This window comes from Gymnoscopelus braueri (assembly GCF_963280865.1).
Source record: "Gymnoscopelus braueri genome assembly, chromosome: 11".
In the NCBI taxonomy this organism is placed as follows: domain Eukaryota; kingdom Metazoa; phylum Chordata; class Actinopteri; order Myctophiformes; family Myctophidae; genus Gymnoscopelus; species Gymnoscopelus braueri.
The window spans coordinates 13,729,279-13,751,960 of record NC_137613.1 but is presented as its reverse complement, the minus strand read 5'-3'; the positions used below and the strand labels follow the sequence as shown (position 1 = coordinate 13,751,960).

Sequence of the window (22,682 nt, the reverse complement as noted above, 5' to 3'; positions counted from 1 at the left end):
TGTGTGTGTGTGTGTGTGTGTGTGTGTGTGACGTAGAAGCCAGCATGTCTTTTATGGAAAATAGCCGATCTACAAGCTCTCAACACTGCGACGTGTTGTGAGCTTGTAGATCGGTTATTTTAAGATGAAAGAGTATTTGAACTGGTCACACTAGCAATAGAATACATGTTCAGAAATGTCATAAAAGGTTAAAACCTCAATTTCTTCAACTGGTTGGCTGTATGTAGAACAGTAAGAACATAGGTTTACAACAGACCTGGGCAACTTTGATGATGGAGAGGGCAATGGAGAGGGCTAAAAAAAGTCGTTCTACAAGCTCAAAACTGCGACGCGTTTTGTGCTTGTAGATCTGCTATTTTTGAATTGGAATCCTGATTGTTTTTTTGTTGCTATTTTTTAATTGGAATCCTGGAAAGTACCATTTTTATTTAATTTCAAATGTATTTAGTTATTCTTATGTTAACTTTATGAACTGAAATACAAATACATTGGACATAAAAAAGACAATGGAATTTTAATACTAGTCATTGAGCTACTAATATAGACTGAAGTAATTAAAGCGGGTCATGTTTGCATGTTTGGAAATGTAACAGCTGAAATCAATAATATATCAGTATTCCCATATTAACCTGCGGGCCACATTAAGTGAAGGTGGGGGCCGTATGTGGCCCCCGGGCCGCCAGTTGCCCATGTATGGTTTACAATGATAATACCTTAACATCATCATTACGTTTTCAGTCATCAGATTTTATTTTGCTTCATTCTGTGTGTGTGCGTGTGTGTGTGTGTGTGTGTGTGTGTGTGTAGGTAAGTATGCAGAGGATGTGTTCGGCGAGCTGTTTGTGCAGGCTGGGGCGTTCGCCATCAGAGTGAACACTCTGGGAGAGCGAGTGGACCGGCTGCAGGTCAAAGTCACCAAACTGGACCCCAAAGAGGAGGAAGGTGAGCAGCACACCGTTATGTTAATTATACCAGTGCTTCTCAAACCTTTTCGTGCCAAGGACCCCCAAATTGATGATATGTATGTGGCCGCGGACCGCCACCTGAAAATATGTTGTGGCAGGGACCCCCAGAAGCAAAGATTTGTGTTGAAAAAATCTACCAACGCCTTCTAAGTCCTAACCTAAGATTTCTGAACAACTTGTTTTAAATCATGTTTATACATATCGTTGTTGTCGGGTAGAAACCTTGTATGTCCAAAACCGTTGCTTTTATCATTATTTTTAAACGATTTAAAGTAGTGAAAATAGCCGACGAGCTCCTATTTTCACTACTTTTGTGCGACTCTCTTGAAGTAGGTCTTTAATTCACCAAAAAAAAAACATACAAATTTGAAACTTGGAGAACAAGGCTTCTGCTCGACAGTGACGAATGATGATATATATATCTAACTATAATTCCAGTAAGCTCTGAGACCAACCCTGTGAGCCCAACCTGTGAGCCCAAACCTCTGAGCCCTGAGCCCAAAATGTTTCTGCCCGGTTCTCCTCAGTGCCTGGAGCTATTGATCTCAAATTGCGCACAGCCATTGACCATTACCATGTGCATGGAACTGTGAAGCCCGTTTTTCCATTACATCAAATCTCAGCTTATTATTACCGTTTATGTGTCAAACAATGGCAGATCACGCTGCGCAAGGTTGCCAGGTTTCGCGAGACAAACAAGCAGCAAGGTCTATGAAAACAAGGCCAAACGAAGCGAGCCCTACAAGCAACAAGGTCTATGAAAAGAAGGCCAAACGAAGCACCGTCACACATATACATTGCCTCTTGGAAAACAGCCGCTCTACAAGCTCACAACGCGTCCCCACACCCACCTGCACTTTCACAACCAACGCCAAAAACACACTTCCACCAATATTGCCCCTAAACCGCTTACAATAGGCGAACATGGCAACACCAAAGTCTGTCACACCATAGACTCCGCCCACTCTGGGCCGGGGCGGGAGGCGGGAGGGGGCGGGCGAGTAACATGCCTATGCCAGGGAGTCACATTTCATTCTACATCGTGGCTCCGTGGTGGCGTGTGTGAGATGATCGCACCACAACTTGGGTCCGCGCCCGTGTATGCGTGGACACGCACGTGCGCATGCACGTTGGGGAGGCACGTGTGACATGTCACAATGTACATTATTTGTGTTTGCGCGACGCCCGTGTGTGTGTTCGCGACGGGCCGCAGTACCGTGTGTGTGTGTGTGTGTGTGTGTGTGTGTGTGTGTGTGTGTGTGTGTGTGTGTGTGTGTGTGTGTGTGTGTGTGTGTGTGTGTGTGTGTGTGTGTGTGTGTGTGTGTGTGTGTGTGTGTGTGTGTGTGTGAGAGCTCGCAACGGGTCGCGCGCGTGTGTGTGTGTGTGTTGAACGTGCTTCGCCCAATTTACAATCTCAGCTGTTTATTCGCATTTTTATGTCAAACACAGTCTCAATCAGACAATCTCGCCATGCTTATGATGGCTGGAGAGAGAGAGAGGGGGGAGAGAGAGAGCTGTGTGTGAGAGTGAGTGAGAGAGTGAGAGAGAGAGTGTGTGCATGAAATGCAATGCAATGCAATCTTTTCGTGCAAAGGTGGTAGCACGTCGCGTTTACGTAAATCTCTCCACCAGAGACACAAAAGTTAATCTCATCTAGCCATTGCACCATGTCGACTCTCCGAAAATCTGTACAAGCTAACGATACGACCGTTCCACAATCTCGCCCCTAAACACGGTCGCCCAGGCTCGCACCGAACGGTCTGGGGTGAGCAATCTGCGCCTAATTGTCTCGCCCCTAAACACGGTCGCCCCGTATCGCAACGAATGGTGGAGAGCGTTTCTTTGTTAAGGACGCCCATACATTCTCCACTGTTGAATGTGCACCCTTTACATGCATATCTGCATGCACATAATTATATTGTTGTTGTTAAGTTGAAATAATAGTTGTACAAGTTGTAATAACAGTGTTGTATAATTATTTTTGCTGTAGTAATCAATTCATTCTAATATAAGTACAATGCATGACAGAATATATATGTATGTGTGTGTGTGTGTGTGTGTGTATATGCATATATGTATATGTATATATGTATGTATGCACAGTAGGACGTGCAATAACCCCACGTTTGCAACTACTTTTGCCTGCGCACTTCACCGGGTATGGTCTAGTTTATAGTAACAACTAAAATGTCACAGATGCTTTCCCGAATTCAACATATAGGCTTTCCAGGTCTACATGGGTTAAATATAGATCTTAGGCTTTTTATAGATGTTACTACTACATGTATAAATCGTCAGCCTGCATTATGGCTGCATAATTGGTCACAAAAAACTCAAAATCGATGTCAAAATCGATGTATCTACTACTTTCAAACGGCAAGAGACTCTACAGGGGGGGCGAACACAGCATGTTGTAAGCTTGTAGAATGGCTATTTGTGGCGAATTTAGTGTAGAGGGGAAAAAGGAGAGATTCAAGTCTATATAATGTATAGACCCTTGTGGGACTCCAGTCAGTCCAGTGTATATAGGGTTTGAGTAGTTAAAACTCAAACCAAGCTTGACTTTTGACTTTTTATCTAACAAAAAACTAAAATATTAAACTCAAGAGTTAAATTAAGGTGCCTTTTCCAGTTGACTTGAAAGGTCCAGAGCAAGAACCAAATTGTAAAATTTTTAGATCATTAGAAACTCTGCAACCACAATGAGGTGCTCAGATCAGGATTATATTAGATAAGAATTATCTTGTCTCTTTTTATTAGAAGTCTAGTAGTTTTAAGTTATTTTAGTTATATGTTTACAGTTGGAAGTCAAGACTAGCGCAGCGACTGAATATAGACCTTCCTTCACAAGCTACCCATTGTATTAGCATGGGTTACACAATGTGAAATATGCCAAAATTACTTCATTCTAAAATAACCTTTTTGTGATATAACCTTTTGCCAAATGGTTACCTATATAAACCTTCTGATAACGTAGGCGAGTTCATGGAGGCACTGACCTCATTTTAACCAGGAAGGAGACACTTTTAACAGAATCAAGTCAGCAGATAGACTGGCATTGTCTTGTTTTAATTCATCGCCCTGTCTCTCTCTCTCTCTCTTCCTCTTTTTCTCTGTGTCTCTGTGTCTCTGTGTCTCAGTCTCTTTGCAGGCCATCACCACCCGTAAAGCCTTCCGTAGTGATCTGACCCAGGACCAGCAGTTGTTCAAGAGGCCCTCTCTGCCCATGCCTCTACAGGACACCTACGTTACCTGTGATCCGCCTCCACCACTCAATAACCTCAGCCAGTACAGGTAGGAAAACACGCACACGCACACGCACACACCCGTGCGTTGTTTAACTGGTAACCGGAGCGCTCGCCCAAAAACACACTCACCCTCATTTTTACTGAGTTTAAGGTTAGGAATATGTTTAGGTTTAGGCATAGTTTTACTGAGGTTATGTGTAGGAATACAAATCCGGCGACCTCGGAAGGTTTCTGCCCGACAGCAACGATAAGTAAGTATCCTTGGGAACAGAGCATGTGAGTGGAGCGGGGGGGGGGGGGGGGGTGGAATGCAGCTCCACGCTCAAGGAGACTGTTGTCACATCCGCTCTCCTCTCATGTTAACTTCGCCCTCGCTCTGTCGCCCACCTTGATTTCCACTCGCCAGCAAAAAAAGTATTTTGCTGTGTGTCCGAAACACTTCCTCTTTCTGCACAAATGCGCCCACAGCACTGTGGAGAGCCTAGATAGACAACTATGATGCAAAACACACCATCCAGTTTCCTTTTTACGTGGGCATTGTCTTTGTTCATAAGACGGACAATATAAGAACCTGTGGTTTAATCACCAAGCTCTCTCTCTCGCAAAGTGAGTGTGGTTCAGCCAAAACCCTCCACTTGTGTTTTCAATCATATCCTTTGATTGGGTGGTGAATAAATGATGATATCATAACTAACACAAGGAATTTATAAACAGATTAACTTGAATAAAAGTGTGTGTGTGTGTGTGTGTGTGTGTGTGTGTGTGTGTGTGTGTGTGAGCCAGTTGCACCACCTCAAACTTAGCCTAGTTATAGCTTAAATTACTTTTTCGGATGTTGATGAGGTTAGTAGAGAAGTGACCATTTTGGAAGTGGCATGTACATTTGACCAGTATGGAAGAGGCATTCCTTACCAAGGTGCTAAAGTAGTACCAACGTGTTAAGGATGCTATTATACAGCTTATTTACAAATGTGTTCATATTTGGAAGCCTCGGTAATGTCCATAAATCAGTTATGAGAGGCCTGCAGAATGATTGCAGGAATGCCCAAGCCAAGAGCTAATAAGGCATTGGCAAAATTCTGTTCAGTGTCTGTGATAATTGGCAGTCGCCACATATGGAGTAGACCAGTGGTTTTCAACCTTTTTCATGCCAAGGACCCCTAAATTGATATACATTTGGCCGCGGACCCCCATTTGAAAATGTTTTGTGCCAGGGACCCCCCAGAAGCAAAGATATCAGTTAATTTTCCCTTTAAAAAAATACAAATATTCAAAGATTATGCACACTTTTTCAAGGATTTTCAAAAATGGCAGATCTACAAGCTCATTGCGCGGCACTCGGTGCCGCGCTATGAATAGCTATAGCTATGAAATGCCATTTTTGAATAGCCCAAAGCTAAGTGGTTAAAAATGATTGTGACGCTATGTTAACTCATTTCGCTGGGGACCCGCTGGTACCCCCTCAAGGACCACTGGTGGTCCCCGGACCACTGGTTGAGAACCACTGGCGTAGACGATGCTTCCTGTACCCACGATCCTGTATCCTGAAACACTTGTTGTTGAGTTTCCCAAGCCTGTGCATCTACTATTGTTTGTGTTCAAGAATTTCTTGTTATATGTTGTGAACGCAAATAAAGATGTTAAAATGTGAGTCTGTTTGTCTGACACCACAGGGACGATGGGAAGGAAGCGCTGAAGTTCTACACTGACCCCTCCTACTTCTTTGAACTGTGGAAGGAGAAAATGCTGCAGGATACCAAGGACATCATGAAGGAGAAACGCAAGCACAGGGTGAGACACATACACACACACACACACACACACACACACACACACACACACACACACACACACACACACACACACACACACACACACACACACACACACACACACACACACACACACACACACACACACAGATTGTCATGGCAGTCGACAAGCATTAGCAATGATTTGTTCATTAATCATTCATAGACTTATCACAGGAAAGCATTAAGTACTCTCCTCTTATCTCTCCTACCTTCTCTCTCTCTCATATATCTCTCTCTCATATATCTCTCTCTCTCTCTCATATATCTCTCTCTCTCTCTCTCATATATCTCTCTCTCTCTCTCTCTCATATATCTCTCTCTCTCTCTCTCATATATCTCTCTCTCTCTCTCATATATCTCTCTCTCTCTCTCTCATATATCTCTCTCATATATTACATCCATCCGAGTAGAGGGAGAAGAAGGACAATCTGAACCCGCGCACGCTGAATCCTCGCAAGATCAAAACCAGGAAGGACGAGTGGGAACGCCTCAAGATGGGCGAGGAGTTTGTGGAGCCCAAGTACGATACCTTGTTAGTTTTGTGAAAGAATTAAGAAAGCCAAAAAAAAACAATAGAATAAGCAAGGCAGGGCCATAAATCAATGGAATGAGCAAGGCAGGCGTGGCCATCTCGCTGTACTTCCTGTGTACGCGTGAGTGGCGCAGGTAGCCTGCCCCGTTAGGAGACCAGAAGTAGGTCATGATGAGTCCATTACTTCCAATGGGAGAAGTGAATGTTGATTCAAAGGAGGTCACGCACATCATCCACATTCCAATTAAAGGCATGTGCTGAACTCAACTGAACATATAGAACAAAGGCAGAAAGATGACTTGATTTGATTTATTTAGCACACATTTTTTAAACGATACAAAAACAGTACAAAATATAGCAGGCCTTTGGGCTTATACGAGGCCTCCTATATTTTGTACCTACGTATCTACTTATGTATAACACAATATTAAACATTAGTAGAACATGATTAGCAAGCAACAATTAGCCAACAAAGTTGCCACGCACATCATTTTTATTTGACTTGCAATACCATCGTGGCCCACCAGTGGGCCCTACAGATTGAGAATCACTGATCTAAGCCAGGGGTTCTCAACCTGTGGGTCGGGACCCCCAGGGGGTCCCACATGAGGTGGGTCGCTTGTAGAGAGGCTATTTTCGGTTATTTAAAGGTAGGGTAAGTGATTTATTTTGGTTAAAATAAGTGTTAAATAGCTCTATATTCTGATAGTATTCATTGCTATAGAGTGTTTGTTCAGTAAAAGGAGTCTCCCATGTCTCTTCAGCTCTTTATTAAAGAGAACATGCATTTTCAGTGCGCTTTCCTGATTGGCTTAAATTTCGTCACCTACCTGAAAATGTTCTATATTCTGTTTACTAAAGAGCTGGAGAGACCCCTGTGACCGAACAAACTCTCTGTAGCAATGATTACTATCAGAATATAGTACTTTAACAAAAAACAAAAAAATATCAAAAAATATCACTTACCCTACCTTTAAGAAGTGGTCAAACTAGCCATATGTTATTTTGCTTTAATCCATGCATTTATTATGCAAGAGAAAATCATCATGCACACTCTGGAAAGGTTTGTGGTGTTAATGGGACTAAATCCCTTTAGACAAAAAACACTTGACACAAAAAACATATACTCCCGCACACACTTCACATCAACTTTTCCTTCACAGACCTTTATCAGGTTGGAACCTGATAAAGGTCTGACCGAAACGTTGATTAACCCATTAAGACCGGGAATGCATCTGTGTAACCTTATGTTGCTACAGTATAGTATCAGTGGTTCTCAAAATTTTTCATGTCAAGGACCCCCAAAATTATATATATTTGGCCCCTATCTCAAAATATGTTGTTCAAGGGACCCCCAGAAGCACAGATCGGAGTAAAAATAAATACATTTAATTTTTTTTAGCCCAAAGAAATCTTTAAATGAAAAACGGATGCGTTCCCGGTCTTAATGGGTTAATAAAGCAGAGAATGGTGTGTAGGAGTATGATTTTTTTTTTTGTATGAACACATTCAATTATGCAGCCTCTTGGTCCTGATATGATAGATAGCTCAATCACATTCGGCCACATAACAACATATTTGCAACGTCTCAGGTTTAAAAATTGGGCTAAAGGTTGGATCACTCCTTCCTGGCTCCCCGTTCCTGTACTTTTCCTGTACTTTTGAATCAGCAATGGAATGAAAACAATCTGGGAAAAAATGGAGCACATAATGGGATTTAGTTGGCCCATGCCTTTTTGCTTACAAATACAATTTTATTGGAAAAATACTTGGAAGGTATGAGAATTCCCCCAGCGTAGTGGAGTAACGGGGAGGATATGAGCCGTCACATCAAATAACACACAAACGTTTTCCGTTCCAGGAACTTGGGGGACGGCATGAATGGCAGCATCTGCTCTGGGGACGGCTTCACTTCCGACGGACTGGAGCAGAGCACGGGCTCCTACTTTGAGCCCGGTTCCCCTCTCCCCCCGCCCGCCCCCGACGACTACCTGCCCCCACCGCCACCAGACATGTCGTAAGACGAATGCAACGCACACGCACACGCATGCACACACACACACACACACACACACACACACTAGGGCTGGAAAGCAGAGTTGATTTTGTCAGCAAAGTTTGATTTAGTTTTAGTCATAGTCTTTTGAATAAAATTCCATTTAGTCTTAGTCATATTTTAGTCATGTGAAATGTCTTAATTTCAGTTGAGTAACGTATTAGTCGACTAAATCTACAGTTTGTTGACTAAAATGTATTTTGGCGGTGCCTTGATGACATCGTAATGCCTGGATTTTACACTTGGTTGCATGCTGAGAATAATGATTTTCTTTGTTTTTCATATTAACACAGTTCGAATGTTAAAGAAGGTTTCTATTGCAAAATATAGTCGTGGGAGAATCATTAAATGGTTACATTTGTAGGGTAAAGTAGGCTCTACGGGGGGTTGGGCCGAGATTTTCATAGAGTTTCGATTGGTCGCTAGCTAGGCATTGTACTCCGGTTTCACTGAGGAGCCAGTGTTGCCAGGTATTGTTATTATAAGTTAGCCCCCAAGATTTTATTTGTAAATAGCAGATCTATAAGCTCACTGTGCGTCGCTCGCGATGTGACGCATTGTGAGCTTGTAGATCTGCTATTTTCAAATAGCTGATGCATACAGTAGGGTTAAAATGCTCATGTGGCCCATAGTCGCTTATTTTGGGCTTTTTTCCATAGACCTGGTTGCTTATTGCTCTCATAGAATCTGGCAACACTGGTCTCTGGTTGTGTGGTTTGTTGCTTAACTTTAGGCGCATATATATAGCTATATGATAATATTATATAGCTATATGATAATATTATATAGCTATATGATAATATTATATAGCTATATAATATTATATAGCTATATAATATTATATAGCTATATAATAATATTATATAGCTATATAATAATATTATATAGCTATATAATATTATATAGCTATATGATAATATTATATAGCTATATAATAATATTATATAGCTATATAATAATATTATATAGCTCATCATATATATCATTGTTATTATTAATATTATCTCAATTTCTTTTAGATATTTTTGGGGGGCTTTTTCTGCCTTTATTGATAGGATAGAAGGCTGACAGGAAATGAGAGAGATGGGGGTCGTCGGGATCGGGAGTCGAACCCGCGACGCGCTGTCAAGCTGTATCACCAGCATATGTGGTATGCACCTGGACCGCTAGGCCAGCGGACGCCCCAACATCATCTCCATCTTAACGTTTTCTATTTTTGTTTGTTTGTGTGTCTGCAGGTATAACGACGCCCAGTACGGCGCCCAGGCCGACCGGAAGCGCACCAGCGTGCTGAGCCCCTCCCACCCTCCCCCCGCACCCCCCATGGCCACCTCCCCTCCGCCGAGCGGCGGCGGCGGCGGCCGTCCCAACGTGGCCCCTCCCCCCGCCCCGCCTCCCCCTCCCCCCTCCTTCGGGGGTCCGGGGGGAGCGCCTCCCCCTCCTCCTCCGCCCATGGGCGGCGGCTTCGACTCCTCCCACCCTCCCGCCCCTCCCCCCCCCCGCCCCGGCCGCCTCCGGCTACCCCTCCCCTCCCGCCCCGCCCCCGCCTCCGCCCATGGCGGGTGGCGGGTCCATGGCGGCTCCTCCCCCTCCGCCGGCCCCGCCCATGGGCGGCGGCGGCGGCCCCCCCGCCGCCGCCTCCTCCCCCGCCTCCTCCCTGCCCTCCTCCCCCGGCCTCTGGGCCTCCCGCGCCCCTCCTCCCCTCCTCTGGCACCGGCTCCGCCCCTAAGCCCAAGCAGGTGGTGCCCGAGATCGACCCGCGCACTGACCTCCTGAGCGCCATTAGATCAGGTGAGTTTTTGGTTGATTGATTTGATTTACGGCAGGGGTCTTCAACAGGGGGCCCGGGACCCCTAGGGGGTCCTCAGAGCTACTATAGGGGGTCCGCCAAATCTTTGTGTCATAGGATTTAGTTTTTTTACATTAACCACTTGAACCCTAGAATTCCTTTTCTGAGGGGAACATTAGCCGAAAATAGCAGATCTACAAGCTCTCAACGCCTCGCAGCGCGAGGCGTTGAGAGCTTGTAGATCTGCTATTTTTGGCAAAGAGGCTATATAGGTGTAGAGGGAAAAAAGAGCAGACTTAAGTAAAAAAAAAAACTTTAATCTGAAACACAATTTTATACAAGATAGAGTAGGGATTCCCTGCTTCATCTCTCTCTCAGCTAGGGGGTCCTTGGCCTGAAAACGTTGAAGACCCCTGGTTTACGGTTCGCAAAAAAACACAAATTCCGATTCCATTGTGGTCCTGTGTATTCAATTCATCAAGACATACGATACTGTGCAAGAACACCATCGATACTTGTAGCAGTAAAAATATATTTACAGAAAAACAGTGGGGGGGCGAGCTAGAGGACTTGTCCATGTCCAGTTTCAAATTGTAGACAGGTGCTCTTTTATGGCTCATGGATACAGTCATGAAATTCCTGGAAATATTTTGAAATTTGAAAAAAAGCTTTTTCCAGTCCTGGAAAAGATTTGGAATTTATCAAGGGTCCTGGATTTTTTTTTTGTCTATCATTGGAAATATTGTAAATGCATCGTTTTTTTTACGTAATTAACATTACATGAAATATGTAACATAAGTGTTTTTTCGCCGAACAGGCTGCGTGAATGCAGCCTAATAAGTTTACCGGACGTGACAAAAAGAACAGATCTGCAAAATGTCTTCATATAGCATCACAATAATTGTTACCACTTTAATCTTTTATGCTTTGGCTATTCAAAAATAGCACATATGCAAGAAGATTTGTGCAAACCTTTGAATATATATATATATTTTTTTTAAAGCGAACATTTGTAAGTCAAATCTTTGCTTCTGGGGGTCCCTGGAACAAAATATTTTGAGATTGGGGTCTGCGGCCAAATACGTATCATTTTTCGGCGTCCTTGACATGAATAAGTAGAGTCCCTTGGACTCCCTCGTGTCTTTCTCTTGGCTAACTCTTGGCACATTCTCTTGGCAAGGATGATTCATACTTGGCTGCTTGCACCGAAAATAGCCAGTCTACAGACTCCCCAGTGCGCCGTGTTCTCATGGCTACCTCTTGGCGTTCTCATCATCGAAAGGATTGATTTATGATTAGTTGCGCACCAAAAATAGCCAGTCTACGAGCTCACAACACGCCGCGTCCTCTTGGCTAGTTCTTGACATACTCTAAAGGATTTGTTTGCGCACCGAAAATAGCCCAGATCTACAACAACACAACGTGTCGCAGCACGATGGGTTGGGGGGCTTGTAGATATGGAAGATTATGTCTACATGTGTACAAGCACGTCTACAGCTCTCAATGCGTCAGCTTGTAGATCGGCTGTTTTCTGTTATTTTAAGATCAGAGCATTTGAAGTGGTCAAACTTGCAATATGTTCAGGAGCATCTTCCATGAACTCTTAACACATTGACTGCCATAGACGCAGATCTGCGTTCTATTGAATTAATCCGTGGGCTGCCAGAGTTGCGTTCTCCGTTCTATTGTTTAATTGTGGTTTAATAGACGATCGCGTTGTTTTCTGTACATTCCGAGATCAGGTTCCCTTTCCACTTACTTCCGACTCACCCGGATGCAAAATCCAGTGGGTTCCGTTTCCGGTTTCGGTTTTAGCTTGAAAATTTAGATTTTTAGGCAAAATAGGGCAAAACATTTTTTTTCACACGGTATAAAAAAAAGAAAGGAGAGCTCCGGTTGTATATTTCTTTACTCTGGACGACGAACAGTTATCGTCGTTGTGTATACTGTACCAACGATCTGAAACCCGATCATAAGCTAAGCTAAGCTAAGATGCGGGCGGAAATACGTCTACAGCCACCCGGAAATGACGTTTGCAGCCTATTTGGGAGGCAGAGAGAGAAAACGTAACTTCTCTATCTGTCGTGTGTGTTTATAAACACAGCCAGACAAACGATTTTAATGGATATAACAATTATGTGACCGGTTGAAAAGGGTTATAAAACACAAATCGCTGGCACTGGGGGGTGAGTACATTATGAATAAACTCTGGCAGTCAATGTGTTAATAGTCTCGGATATGTTAAAGGTTAAAGCCTCAATCTGTGATTACTTCACCTGGTTGGGGTTGGGGGGGGGGGGGGGGGCTCCTTACTGTCCATATTGTTTCACAAATTAGGACCATACAGACATTTTCAGTCGTGAGATTTTCTTTTGCTTTAACCCATGTAACATGTGAAGTATGTATAAAATGTACTATTCATTATTAGGATGGGCTCCTTTCATGCATTGGGACCAGGGTTGCCAGATCTGCTTATTATAATTTCCCCGCAAGATTATATTTGAAAATAGCCGATCTACAAGCTCACAACGCGTCGCATCGCGACGCGTTGTGAGCTTGTAGATCTGCTATTTTCAAATAGCTGATATATGTTAAAGTGCTCATGTGGGCTAAAGTCGCTTCTTTTGGGCTGGTTTTCGTAGACCTGGTTGCTTGTTTCTCTCACAGAATCTGGCAACACTGATTGGGACCTAGCCTAGAGTGGAACATAGCTTGTAGATCTTCTATTTCCTGCTATATTCGGCAAGCAACTAAAAATCTGTGTACGTCTCTCTCTCTGACCACCTCCTCTTCCTCCTCCTCCTCCTCCTTCATCCTTAAGGCTTAAACCTCCGTAAGGTGGAGGAGCAGCACGAGCAGGAGAAGAAGGACCTCTACGGCAACGACGTGGCGGCCATCCTGTCCCGCCGCATCGCCGTGGAGTGCAGCGACAGCGAGGACGACTCCTCCGAGTTCGACGACGACGATTGGTCCGAATGATAAGCCCCGCCTCCTCCGCCCTCGACCAGATCAACAACAATGACATAATCGTCATCATCATCATCATCATCATCATCATAACTGCCAGGCAACAGTGTCACCTCCATATCACAGCATTCCCAGTCCGATTCCTATCTTCTAATGCCAATGGAGTAGAGGTCCTGTGTGTGTGTGTGTGTGTGTGTGTGTGTGTGTGTGTGTGTGTGTGTGTGTGTGTGTGTGTGTGTGTGTGTGTGTGTGTGTGTGTGTGTGTGTGTGTGTGTGTGTGTGTGTGTGTGTGTGTGTGTGTGTGTGTGTGTGTGTGTGTGTGTGTGTGTGTGTGTGTGTATTACTTTACTTGTGAGGACCAAACGTTCCCGTAAGCATTGGTTCTCAAAATGGGGTCCGGCGACCCCCAGGGGTCCTTGAGGGTGGTCCCCAGCAAAATGTGTTAGTACATTTTAACCCCTTTGATCCATAATTTGTACCTGCGATTCAAAAAATAGCAGATGTAGTGTGTCACTTATACATCTGCTATTTTTTTTTTACATTTTCGTAAAAATCTTGAAAGTGTTTGCATTTTTTAACACAAATCTTCTCTTCTGGTGGCCCCTGGCACAAAAAAAATTCAGATGTGGGTCCGTGGACAAATATATATCAATTTAGGGGTCCTTGGCATGAAAGAGTTTTGAGAACCACTGCCATAAGTATAGTAGAATTTGAGAAAACGGACATTGTGTGGAGGACCGTTATCCTGGTCCTCACAACAGAAAGTGTTGTTTTATTTATTGTAAGAAAAATATATATATTTTTAGAGATTTGGGTTTTACATTTAGGAAAAGATTCAGGTCGGGGGGTTGAGAATATAGGATTAGAAGTTTTAGGGGTTGGAATTAAGAGTTAAAACGTGATTCATACGTGTAGTTGCGTGCCGGCGTCATGCCGCGAAAAATAGCTGATCTATAAGCTCGTAGATCTGCTATTTTCTCGGCTTACGGTTAAAATAAATGGCGTTCATAAAATCGCTGTCCTAAAATGTCCCAAGATCCTCACAAGTGTAGTAATGCAAACCTGTGTGTGTGTGTGTGTGTGTGTGTGTTTTATGTACACTTATTCAGGTCTCCTCTACTTTGATATATAAGAGTAATTACATTCCTGCCCACATTCTTTATTTTGTTTTTGCAATTTTAAGGACAAAATTCCAAAGATCAAAGAAAGAGGCAGAAGTTCAAAGGTGTGTGTGTGTGTGTGTGTGTGTGTGTGTGTGTGTGTTGGCTTGCGGGCATGCATGTGTATTTCCTGATATTATTATCCTGTTTTCTTTCTGCTATTCGTGTACAGTTATTGATTGCGAGAGGCGACGTCTGACTCTACTGTGTGCTGTATGTGTATCTCGCTATTTACCGGAATGACTAGTCGCCCATCCATCCATCCATCCATCGTCGCTATTATTGGTTTATCTACCTGCTTTTGTTCGGCTTCATTGTGTTATTGTAATATTAGTCTCGCGTAGCCAGACAACTATTTCCACAATTTCCGAATGCTATATAGAGTCTACTACTACACCTCCCCGAAAGCCCAGAAAGGAAGCCGTATTTTAAAATATCTTTCCATTTCTGCTAAGCAGCAAGCTATTTAATGCCTCAATTACGGACACACACACACACACACACACACACACACACGTAAACGCCAAGAAACGCGCGTTATCAAACGCACCGGTTGTCTGCAGCCACACTGGAGGCGTTAATCGTAAAAACCGACACGTAAAAAATAGGGTTGGGATTTTAACGATTCCGGTTCCGCGAAAAATCGGGGGGGGGGGGGGGGGGGGAACGCCTTTAAAACTATAGCGACACAGATTCAATCATACTTACAGTATTGCGTACATATTAATGTAGTGGTTCTCAAAGTGATGTCCCAAGAACCATCTGGGTTACTTGAGGGGGACCCTTCCAAATGGACCCTTACAAGTCTTGTACACTCTCAGATTTATGGTGGTCCTTAAAAACAACGGTATTGTAATTGTATAGCAGACGTGATAAGTCCACATAACCAGCTCTGATGGCGTGACTTTAACCCTTTAAGACCGGGAACGCATCTGTGTCATTTTAAGATTTCTTTGGCTATATAAAAATAGCAGATCTACAAGCTCGTAGCGTGGCACCGAGTGCCATGCTACCAGCTTTTTTTTTTTTTTTGAAAATGTGTGCAAATCTTTAGTTTGAATATATATACTTTTTCAAAGCGAAAGTTTTTAACTCAAATCTTTGCTTTTCTGGGGATTTTTTTAAGGCCTATATATTATATATTTTTTACTTATGTTGCTATATTATCAATGGTTTTCAAACTTTTTTCATGTCAAGGACCCCCAAAATAATATGTATTTGTCTGCGGACCCCCTCCCATCTAAAAATATTTTGTTCCAGGGACCCCCTAGAAGCAAAGATGTGAGTTAAAAATGTATATAAAAGATTTGCACACATTTTCATGATTTAAAAAAAAAAATAGCAGATCTACAAGCTCATAGCGTATATCTGCTATTTTTGAATAGCCAAAGAAATGTTAAAATGACACACGTGTGTTCCCTTCCCGGCCTTAAAGGGTAAAAAAAAAAAAGGTTCCGGAAACTGTTCCAAATCATGTGATGGAGACGATTTTCGGTTCCTCAATGTTGGATCCGGTTCCTCGGATTCCCGGATCCCCAATCCTAATAAATGCGTCAAAGACACAAGAGCTGTTGTTGACACATCTTCTCAGAGCTGGGTTCTATTTTGGACCTTTTGTATATTTTCTCCTGACACGTGTCAGTGCCGTGCTGCTTGCCTCCGTGACGCTTTCACATCGTGTCACGGCCTCTGTATCGTACATGCAAACTTAAAGTGCTCAGTATTTATAGCTACTCTCTCAGAGAATAGAGAGAGAGACAGGGCGGGAAACACTGACGTCAAATCATTCTCTCTCTCCTCTCGCTCACACACACACCTTCATGGACAATAGATCGTATTAGATGAGAGTTTATTTTTCTCTAAATCACATGTCTCATATCCACTTCCAAGGTAATGAATGCAATCAGTTTTTAAGGACACAAGCACATAAAAGCACACAACGCAGTCGGGCAGAAACCTTGTATCTCTTTTTTTTCAACTTTGTATGTGTTTTTTTCATAAATCGATGCCCTACTTTGTCATACAGGAGTGTCACACAAAAGTAGCAAAAATACAAGCTCACAAACACGTCTCATGTGAGCTTGTATATCGGGTATTTTTTGCTATATATTAAAACAAAAACGTGACTAATAACTACATTGGATCCATTAGAACACAGGTTCTTTTTTTTCAATTTCTGAAAAGTAACAGTTTTGGACAAGGTTTCCTGCCCGACGACGGCGACGATATTAGAGAATTCCCCTCAAAATGATTGTCATGGAAACTGTTCACAGGGTGACGTGCGTCCTGTCAAAGAGGTGAATCGGGGTCCTTTGTGTGTTTGTCATCGTATGTGATTATAGGAGGTGTCTGCTTCTCGCAAACAATTATGTGTCTCCTAAAAAATCCCCAAGAAGCATTTCTTTAGGACAGAAATTCAAACATAACGGTATTATCATGTAAGACGGCGCACAGGTTCATTTTGTCTCGGCTCTTGTTAATGTTTGCAAGATGTCTGCTTTGTTACCCCCTCTAAATTAAATATTATCGTAAGAACGGCGTGAATTAATATATTGGTGGTTCCTCCTGACTCCGTGGTCAAAGGCCAGTGGTCCTCAACTTTAACCCTATATGCATACATCGGCCACCTGAAAATAACCTCCACAACGCCTGGAGATGTGACTCGTGAGCGTGTAGGGCTATTTTCAAAGTGAAAATTCGAATATTTTTTAAAACACAAACCTTGTATGGCACAAAATCTTTTCAGATGTGGGTGTTGTCCGTGGTCAAATACATATGAATTTGGGGGTCCTTGTTTGAGGACTACTGGTCAAAGAAAAATTCAGGTCGGCGGGTGAATCTGGTGTATAGGTGATCAGACCTTCAATCATTTTGTGCTCTTTATTATAGAATGATCTACTTGTATCCCCCCTTTTTTCCCTTGTAAGTGCCTTTTGTACGTATGTTCTGTGTCGGTGTCTACAGGCCTTTTGTACATGTTCTGTGTCAGTGTCTACAGGCCTTTTGTACATGTTCTGTGTCAGTGTCTACAGGCCTTTTGTACATGTTCTGTGTCGGTGTCTACAGGCTGAACTTGATTATTATGCACACCGGTCCGTGATCATCAGCCTAGCTTTCTTCCCCATGTTATTAACCGTTGCCATCGGCAACCCCAATGCAGAAGGGAGTGCTGATTAGCATGGCCGTTTATATATATATATATAGTTCAAGTGCCTTTTTTATTTTAAAACTAAAGTATTGCCTTAATTATTACTCTGTAGTATGACGGCGTCACTTTCCAACGACAACATATTTCCGATTTTTTTTTTAACCAAATGAACCCCTAGTGTCCTCCTTTAATTCGGGAAGGGCGAACGTTCTGCGAAAAATATAGCCGATCTACAAACGTGACACCGTCGTACAATGTTAAAGAGTATTAATTAAGCTTAAATCTCTGCTGAGGATGCAATCAAGCAGCATGATTAGCCAAAGTTCTTTTTTTTTCTCCTGCCTTAAACTTTCTAAATGATGATAATTAATATCAATAAAATTTGAATTATATCAGACCTGTTTGGGATGTATTTTGTTCCCCCCTGCGGTATCTTATCTAATAAATATACAGTACTGCGTGTGTGTGTGTGTGTGTGTGTGTATAATTATCGTTGCTGTCGGGCAGAAACGTCTTATCTCCATATTCTAACTTGTTTTGTTTTTTTTGTAAATTAACGCCCTACTTCAGTGGTTCTCAACCAGTGCTCCGGGGACCACCAGTGGTCCTTGAGGGGGTTCCAGGGGGTCCCCAGCCAAATTAATAGTTAGGAACCAAATAGACCCTTATGTGTCTGTAACTCTGACAGTGTACAAATGGAACCTACACTCTCAGAGTTAAATGAACACTAATGATGATGATACAGTGTAGATTGGCAGGGACGTGCACAGATAGACTCTAGGTGGGGCTAAAGCACCTGCCCTTTGCCCTCTTGACCAGAAGTGCCCTTTTTTTTTTTTTACAGTATGTAGCCCATGGTGACATCGATCAATTCTGGATTAAAAACTTCTAATATATTAACAATTCCCCAAAATGTGCATTGCAATTTTCTTCTCACACTACTAGGGCAGCTGGCGGTTCCACGCGCCGCGCAAGGTGCCCTTTTTTTTTAACTTGAGCACCTGCCCCTCAAAATGTCTGTGCACGCCACTGTAGATTGGGACCCCCAAGAAATCAAAATGGTTGAGTCCCTGGCATATCTTTTCAAATGGGGGTCCCTGGGCTAATATGTGTCAATTTGGGGGTCCTTGACGCAAAAAAAAGGTTGAAAACCACTGCCCTACTTGATCACACTACAGCGTCGCACAAAAAGTAGCAGATCTGCGAGCTCGAAGCGCAGCGTTGTGAGCTTGTAGATCTGCTACTTTTGCTATTTTTGAATTTGAATCCTGAAAAGGATTATTGACATATGAGGTTTCCACCCGACAGACGATATACATACAGTATACTGTATAACATGTCTCTATCTAATTTCATCCACCTTGAGAAAAACAATCCGTTGAGCATCTTGAATCCATGCAGTTAAAGGTTGATTTAACTGGCAAAAATATTGCCAAATATTTCTTTTGCCGTTTATATCAAAAGATAAAATGCTAAATTCTCAACTATACAAAATCAGGATGCTGTGTATGAGCTTCAACCTGCATATCGCATGAAATTAATCTTCAATCTTTGTATATAGCTATGTTCAGGGGTCTCAAGTTCATGAAATTCCTGGAAATATATTGATATTCAAAAAAGATGTTTGGGAAGATGTTTGGATATAATTTGATTACAATAGTTACTTTGTAGATTTTAATTATTATTACAAAACATACATTAACCACTTCAGCCCTATTTAAACTTTGCCTATTTGAATATAGCAGCTTGTAGATCTGCTATTTTCAACAGATTTTAATACATTTTATAATAACTTGTGAAACGGGACATTCTGCATAATGAGTACTTTTACTTTTGGTATGTTAAGTACATTTTCATGCCAATACTTTTGTGCTTTTACTCAAGTACATTTTTGAATTCTGGACTTATACTTGTAACATAGTATTTCTGCATTGCGGTATTGATACTTTTACTGAAGTACAAGTTTGAGTACTTTTTTCCACCACTGCAAAATGTATATACTGTAACTAGTCTCTAATAGCTTGCATGTTGAGGAGCAGCCTGGAGTGGTATGTATGTATGCAGCTGTATGTGTGTGTATGTATGTGCAGCAGCTGCCTGTGGATCACAGTGCAGACCGTGTTGTTCCTTCCATCTGATGGAATGTTGTGCGATGCCCCCTGGTGGTGCTGGATGCCCAGAAGACCTGGCACAACCCACCTAACCCACTGCATAAGCTGTGCCCTGGGCTCCATGTTGTTGGTACAATGACATCTGAGATTGCTATGGACTCCCAAGAGAACATTGTATTTTGTTAAAAAAAAAAAAACTAAATTCTGTCAAGTCATCCAACCTTGTGAAAAACATTCCATTGAGGTTCTTGAATCCATGGTAGTTTTTTTTTTAGGTGACTCATGTTATGAACAGTTGATATAGCTGGCAAAAATGAGCAGATTATTTTTGGCGTTTATAGTACAAAGTCAGGATAATGTATGTGCTTCAACCTGTATATAACATGACATTGACCTTAAATTTTCGTTTTGTCTAGCCATGTTCAAATGACCCTATAATTCAACTTGTCAAAATATATCATATTTTCATCTATTTATACAGTATGTATCGCATCTGTCGGGTGGAAACCTCATATGTCCTGTTTTCACTTTTCAGGATTCAAATAAAAAATAGCAGATCTACAAGCTCAAAACACGTCGCTTCGCGCCGCATTTCGAGCTTGTGGATCTGCTATTTTTTTGTATCAAGTAGGGTGTTAATTTATGGAGATAAGAGGTTTCTATACCCGACAGCAACTATATATCTATTTATATATATATACATACATACATACGTATGTACGTACATATATATATCTACTGTGCGGCAGTAGAAGTGAACTGTGAAAATAATTGAAAGCATTTGAGCGAGACATCCGCCTTGCGTAACTGTTCTCTTCTCCTGGTCGTCCCAAGACAACGATGTAGATTTAAAAGGAACTTGATGGCTATAGACTGATAGCGATGACGTCCAAGCTTCTTTTTATAAACTACCAAATCATTTAACGTACAAGCTACAGGGAACACTCAGGGGGCTGTAGTTAATTGATTTTAAGTGTCTGAGGGAGAGAGATGGGCAGTAAGTAAGTAAAAACAGAGAGAGAGAGAGTGCTGACATTCGGTAGAAAAAGAATCATTTATTATTCATCACTATAAAACATTCAGTCGGTTTTTCAAAAAGGTTGTGCAACATGAACATATTATGGTCAGAAGAATCGTTCAAAGTGCCTTAGCTGTCACAGCATGTGCAAAAAAATAGAATCTCTGAGACGTCTTTTTTTTTTTTTTTAAGAGGCATTCAAGTAAATCAAACAATTGGCCTTTGGATCAACAGATTGATATTACAACAATATGATAGTCCAGTGGTTCTCAAAAAGTGGGGGTCCAGGGACCCTCTCAGGATTCCTTGAGGGGGGGGTTCCCATTCCCAACGGACCCTTACACAAGTCCGTAACTCTGAGACTTGTACAAACGGAACCAAATGTACCCTTCTAAACGGGTCCATTTCGTTCTGTTTATACAGTCTCAAGAGTTATGGGGTGTCCTTGAAATAAAAATAAAAACAAGTTTGAGAACCAATGTGATTAGTCCATCTCGAGTTCCATGTCGGCTTCCATATCAAACCCATAATAGTCTTTAGTTTCTTTCTTTTTCTCAGTTTTCTTTTCTTTTTTAAAGTGCAGACGCCTGGTTTCGTTTCAGTCCCTATACATCTCTCGGAGTGCAATCCCATGTAGACTTCAGAGGATTCCCCCAAGGATCTTCTTCGGTGGATCCTGGGGATCCGGTGGACGGACGTTACAATTGTCAGAGTATGATGAGGCACGAGTTTTCACGAGAGACGGTACATTCAGTCTCTGTTGCAATAGACAGATAGCGCGGCCATTCCACGGTGGGTGGCTGGCTACCGGCCAGAAGGACAGTACAGTACATTCTGATTGCTTTCAGATATGCAGTTGGGATTCCATCACTCAGAGATAGATAGATGTGCGATTTGAGTGTGTGTGTGTGTGTGTGCGTGTGCGTAAACTTGTGTGAGGGCCAAATGTCCCCACAAGTATAGTAGAATTTGAAAAATAGACAATTGTGAGGATCATTTTCCTGGGTCCTCGCAGGATAAATAACTTGTTTTATGGTTACAAAAATAATAAGATGTGGTTAGTTTAGGCTTTAAATTATTAGGGTTAGGAGGATTACTCTAGGCATTTAGAGATTAGGTTCGGGGGTTGGCACAGCTTTTAGATTGTCTATTTCTCGCTTAACCCATTAAGACCTGGAACTGTGTCATTTTTAGATTTGAGCTAAAAAGCATTATTTTACACTTTGGCTATTCAAAAATAGCAGATATACAAGCTCATAGCGCGGCACCGAGTGCCGCGCTACGAGCTTGTAGATCTGCTATTTTTGAAAAATCGTGAAAATGTGTGCAAATCTTTGAATATAAATACTTTTAAAGCAAACATTTTTAACTCAAATCTTTGCTTCTGGGGGGTCCCTGGAACAAAATATTTTGATGGGGGTCCGCGGCCAAATACATATAATTTTGGGGGTCCTTGACATGAAAAAGATTGAGCACCACTGATATAGAAACATACGTTTTTCAGAATACTGTTGAGATTTAGGAGACATGTAGAATCGGCTTCAGGTCTCAATGGGTTAAGGGTAAGTAATATAAATACGTGTGTGTGTGTGTGTGTGTGTGTGTGTGTGTGTGTGTGTGTGTGTGTGTGTGTTGAACTTGTGGCTCCATTTGGCAGTCTTTGTAGCTCTGTGTGGAATCCTGGCATATTCAAGGATGATATGTCTGGCGTTGGGGGTATGGGGAGGGGGGGGGGGGGGGTGGAGGGAGCTTGGGAGTTGGCAGTCAGTCAGTCTCTACACATCCACAGGATGGTTGTATGTCGATGCTGTGTGCGGTGCATCGGGGTGCGGGGGTGCGGGGGGGGGGTGTGCGGGGCAGCAGCAGGCCCTATA

At 42.4% G+C, this 22,682-nt stretch overlaps 1 protein-coding gene across 1 annotated transcript in view; it reads left to right on the top strand.

Moving 5' to 3' along the window:
- Positions 1 to 13,586, top strand: part of wasf2 (WASP family member 2) — a 25,664-nt gene extending 12,078 nt beyond the window's left edge. Inside the window, 9 exon segments of the mRNA XM_080443340.1 lie at positions 808 to 942; positions 4,106 to 4,259; positions 5,887 to 6,004; positions 6,438 to 6,547; positions 8,421 to 8,576; positions 9,854 to 10,106; positions 10,108 to 10,239; positions 10,241 to 10,406; positions 13,226 to 13,586. Of these exon segments, the coding sequence (XP_080299466.1) occupies positions 808 to 942; positions 4,106 to 4,259; positions 5,887 to 6,004; positions 6,438 to 6,547; positions 8,421 to 8,576; positions 9,854 to 10,106; positions 10,108 to 10,239; positions 10,241 to 10,406; positions 13,226 to 13,383 (1,382 nt within the window). The 3' untranslated portion in view covers positions 13,384 to 13,586.
- Positions 13,587 to 22,682: the final 9,096 nt, after the last annotated feature.